This window comes from Protopterus annectens, chromosome 15.part0 (assembly GCF_019279795.1).
Source record: "Protopterus annectens isolate FY-2018-M chromosome 15.part0, PAN1.0, whole genome shotgun sequence".
NCBI classification, from domain to species: Eukaryota; Metazoa; Chordata; order Ceratodontiformes; family Protopteridae; genus Protopterus; species Protopterus annectens.
Window position 1 is genome coordinate 102,535,834 of NC_056749.1, and position 4,326 is coordinate 102,540,159.

Genomic DNA, 4,326 nt, shown 5'->3' on the forward strand with positions numbered 1-4,326 from the left:
TTCCTCCTCCGTAAAACCTTTAAATAAGAGATGTCTAATACTGAGACTGGTGTGCAGAAACCTAAGATGGTAGCAATTACAAATTATGAGATTTTAGCATACCATGCCCAGCAAGTTCACAGTAGCAGAGTTAAGCTAAAGTGTATTTTATATAAAATAAATATATTTTAATGCTGTTTTTCACTATCTTTTTATTCCTAAAAAAAAGTAAAGCTGACTCGTCTGTAAAGGTAACTATGTGTTTCTCCTTGTATTGTAACAGGTGAAAAGCCATACAAGTGTACATGGGAAGGTTGTGACTGGCGCTTCGCACGATCTGATGAACTCACGCGACACTACCGGAAGCACACAGGGGCAAAACCCTTTAAGTGTGTGGCTTGTGGGCGCTGCTTTTCCCGCTCTGACCATCTAGCACTCCACATGAAGAGGCATCAGAACTAATGACAGAATCTTGCATCAACCTGTCTAACCGATTTTGCTGTATATAAGAACAAAGTGTACTGCCATTGATAATGACATCTGAAAACATATCTGCAAATTAGTTTTCAATGGACAAGTTTTGCATCTGCTTGTCAAGACGTCTTCGGCATGTGATGTGATGCATGAGTGCATGAGAAATGTGATAAACAGCGAGAGTTCAATGCAAAACTGATGAGCTGAATGCAGAAAATTATTTATTTTGACACGCTTGGATTTTTTTTCTGTTTTCTTGTTGTCTTATGTTAATTTAAGTAAGGACACAATTCCATAAGGAATGTGACTTGAAAATAGCTGTAACCTGCTTACAGCTACCACTAGCTTAACTTTTGAGTATTTTTTTCTGATAGCATTTCATGGAACCCAGCTAACAGCAGCTCTTTTCAAAACACTAACTCAGAAGAGTTAAGCTGCAGCCTCCATGTTGATACGAATCACATGTTCTTCCAATATTAGAGTTGGGGATACGATTTTATGGCTTAACACCTTTACAGACTGCTTATTACTGATTTAAACTCTTGTCACAGGATTGGTTGCTTTTTTTTTCTGAATAGGTACGAACACAGCTTGCAGACATTTTTTTAACCAGTGGATTAGGAGAATTGAGCCTTGTCAGTGCTATGCATAAAGACAACAGCTTTGTATACTAAATGGAGTGTACTAGTTCCATAGCTTTCCATAACATAAATAAACTATCTCTGTTACCAAACTCAAATTACATCATGCGGAAGTATTAATTTACTTAAAGTGAAATATTACTTCTGACTGGCCTTGAACTATAGTCCAAGTGAACCTGCAAAGATAACAAGATAAAGAACATGAAAATGGGTCTAATCTCTGAAGACTGTTGGACAAAGCAAAGCAAATATGCCTGTTTGATAAGTAAAATGTACATGAATGTTGTGAAATGATAATTCTTAGAATATATTGTTTTATGTTCAAAGTGGAAAATATTCCTTCAGTTTGATTTACAGGTAAAATTGTTCTTTTAGTTTTCTAGATAAGTGTTACTCTACACCTGTTTCCCTAGCCTTTCTATGATGTGCCAGAAATACTGGTCCATGCAGACAGTTTAAAGTTTCTATACAAGGCAACTAGCTGGAGGACATTTATGCTGTCTTTGTGCCAGGGTGGTGTCATTTATAACCTGGAACATTATGTTCTTCTCTCAACAATGCATTTGCTCTTTTGTTTTTTTCCTTACAAGTTTTCTTTCTTTCTCTCTTTCTCTCTTTTCTTAATTCATAATAACACTTTCTGTTATCAAGGTGCTTAATTTACAATCTGGTAACAATTGTACTATTTTAATCAGGTCGGTTTGCAAAATGAGTTAAATGCTTGGGCTAATGGAAGGTCCAATAACCCCACCTTTGTTTACTATAATTAGCAATAACGAGTTGCAATTATGGGTTCCCAAATGTCATCTTTAATTAAGATCTCCATGTAACACTGAGAATAGAAACCTTACTAACACAGATTACTTAATACTGCATTTGCTATGATGAAGTTACTGTTACAAGTGTGACAGAATCAGGAAAACATTTATTATATTCAGTAAACAAAGCAAACTAAGTGTAATAGGTTAGTAAAGAGATGGGAACAATATACCCAGAACAGTTCTAAGACTGATGTTCCATTATATCTAGATGGGAATGATACACCCTGAGCAGTTCTAAGACTGATGTTATGTTACATCTGGTTAGGAATCACAGACCCAGAGGTTGTAAGATGTATTTTCCATTATATGTAGATGGGAATGACAAGCTCAGAGCAGTTCTAAGATTGATTTTCCATTATATCTAGATAAGAATGACAGACCTGGAGCAGTTCTAAGACCAATGTTTTATTATATCTAGACTGGAATGACAGACTCAGTTTCAAGACTAATGTTCCACTTTATTTATAGGGAAATGAGAAACCCAGAACAGTTTTAAGACTGATGTTCTATTATATCTAGAGAGAACAACAGACCCAGAACAGTTCTATGACTGATGTTCCATTATATCTAGATGAGAATGACAGACCCAGGCAGTTTTAAGATAACTGTTCAATTATATCTTGATGAGAATGACAGATCCAGAGTAGTTCTAAGACAGAGGTTTCATTATATCTAGATGGCAACAACAGACCTAGAATAGTTCTAAGACTGATATTCCATTGTATCTAGATAGGAATGGCAGGTCCAGAGCAGTTTTAAGACAGATGTTCCATTACATGTAGATGGTAACAACAGACCCAGACCAGTTCTAAGACTGATATTCCATTATACCTTAGTGGAAATGAAAGACCCAGAGCAGTTTTAAGACAGATGTTCCATTACATGTAGATGGTAACAACAGACCCAGACCAGTTCTAAGACTGATATTCCATTATACCTTAGTGGAAATGAGAGACCCAGAGCAGTTTTAAGACAGATGTTCCATTACATGTAGATGGTAACAACAGACCCAGACCAGTTCTAAGACTGATATTCCATTATACCTTAGTGGAAATGAGAGACCCAGAGCAGTTTTAAGACTGATGTTCTATTATATCTAGAAGGAACAACAGACCCACAGCAGTTCTAAATATCTAGATGGCAATGACAGACCTAGAGCAGTTCTAAGGCTGATATTCAGTTCTACCTAGTTTAGTTACACTTGAACTGCCGCTGCTTTCATTGAGTAATACATCCTGTAGAGGACAAGCTATCTTTACAAACATGTGCTGTAATTTAAGCAAATGATATTGTGTTAGTAAGTGATGTGAAGTGTCATCTTCTTCTGCTATTATCGGTTTAGCTGATGCTTTATTCTTTTGTGATTATGTAGTTAGTGTGAGTCTTCTGAACTGGCATTATATTTGGAAATATTATTATCAACTTTAATCAAGAACTCATATAAGAAGTATTATAATCTGACTAGGACTGACTCAGAGAAACAGAAACAAAGAAACAGTGCTCTAATTCTGGCAAGGATTATCCCATCCTTGTATGAACAGCACATCACCATGTGGTTATAGACTAATTTAGTAACACTCTTTGTATGTATAGGATCTGTCCAATATTAAAGGTGCTTTTTCTGCAGTGTTATAGCATTTCTGCATTGTTTTTGTTTTTTTTTTAAAGTTTTTTTTTCTGTTGTATAGCATTTGGCATGCAAAAGGGGATTTTTAGAGATTTAACATAAAAAGGAAACAATACCTAATTTTCAGGTGTATACATATGCATGATTACTCTGTCTATGTGCTTTCTGTGTGTGTGTGTGTGTGTGTGTGTGTGTGTGTGTGTGTGTGTGTGTGTGTGTGCGTGTGTGTGTGTGCCTGCACAATGTGTATACACATGGAAAAACACACAGACGCACAAACACACATACATACTTGCACACACATATACACACATGCACAAAATATTCTCCTACATCTTGTAGGCTTTGGTTGCATGATCCTTCAGTGTTGGAATGTTAACATGGGTATCAGTCACTTGGGAAGGTTGCTACAGACTGTTTTAAGTTCCCAAGGCAACACACATTGAAATAAGAGTGCTTGCATCTCATAATCAATGTCTGCACTTTGTGACTTTGTTGAAATCTCTTAATGTCTCTGCACCCTAAAGTTGAATCTTTGAATGAACCATAGCCCGTTTTCTTTTTTGGAGAAGTGCTAAACACACAAAACTCATGAAGCAAACTAGAACATCACCATTAATCAGGGGGAGTGATACACTTTGTATTTCCTTATATTAACGTACTTTGTATATGTTACACTGTAAGTTACTTCTTTCACTTGGTTAATATGTTTTCAGTTAAATCATAGTACTATAACACTATAACTTCTAAAAAAAACTGAACAAGAAAATACTTACATGTAGAA

General features: G+C 35.9%; 1 protein-coding gene across 1 annotated transcript in view; it reads left to right on the forward strand.

Moving 5' to 3' along the window:
- The window catches only part of LOC122789924 (Krueppel-like factor 5), a 174,495-nt gene extending 170,881 nt beyond the window's left edge, over positions 1 to 3,614 (forward strand). The window contains exon 4 of the mRNA XM_044057390.1: positions 263 to 3,614. Coding sequence (XP_043913325.1) covers positions 263 to 441 — 179 coding nt within the window. The 3' untranslated portion in view covers positions 442 to 3,614. The remainder of the gene's footprint in view (positions 1 to 262) is intronic.
- The last annotated feature ends 712 nt before the right edge of the window (positions 3,615 to 4,326 follow it).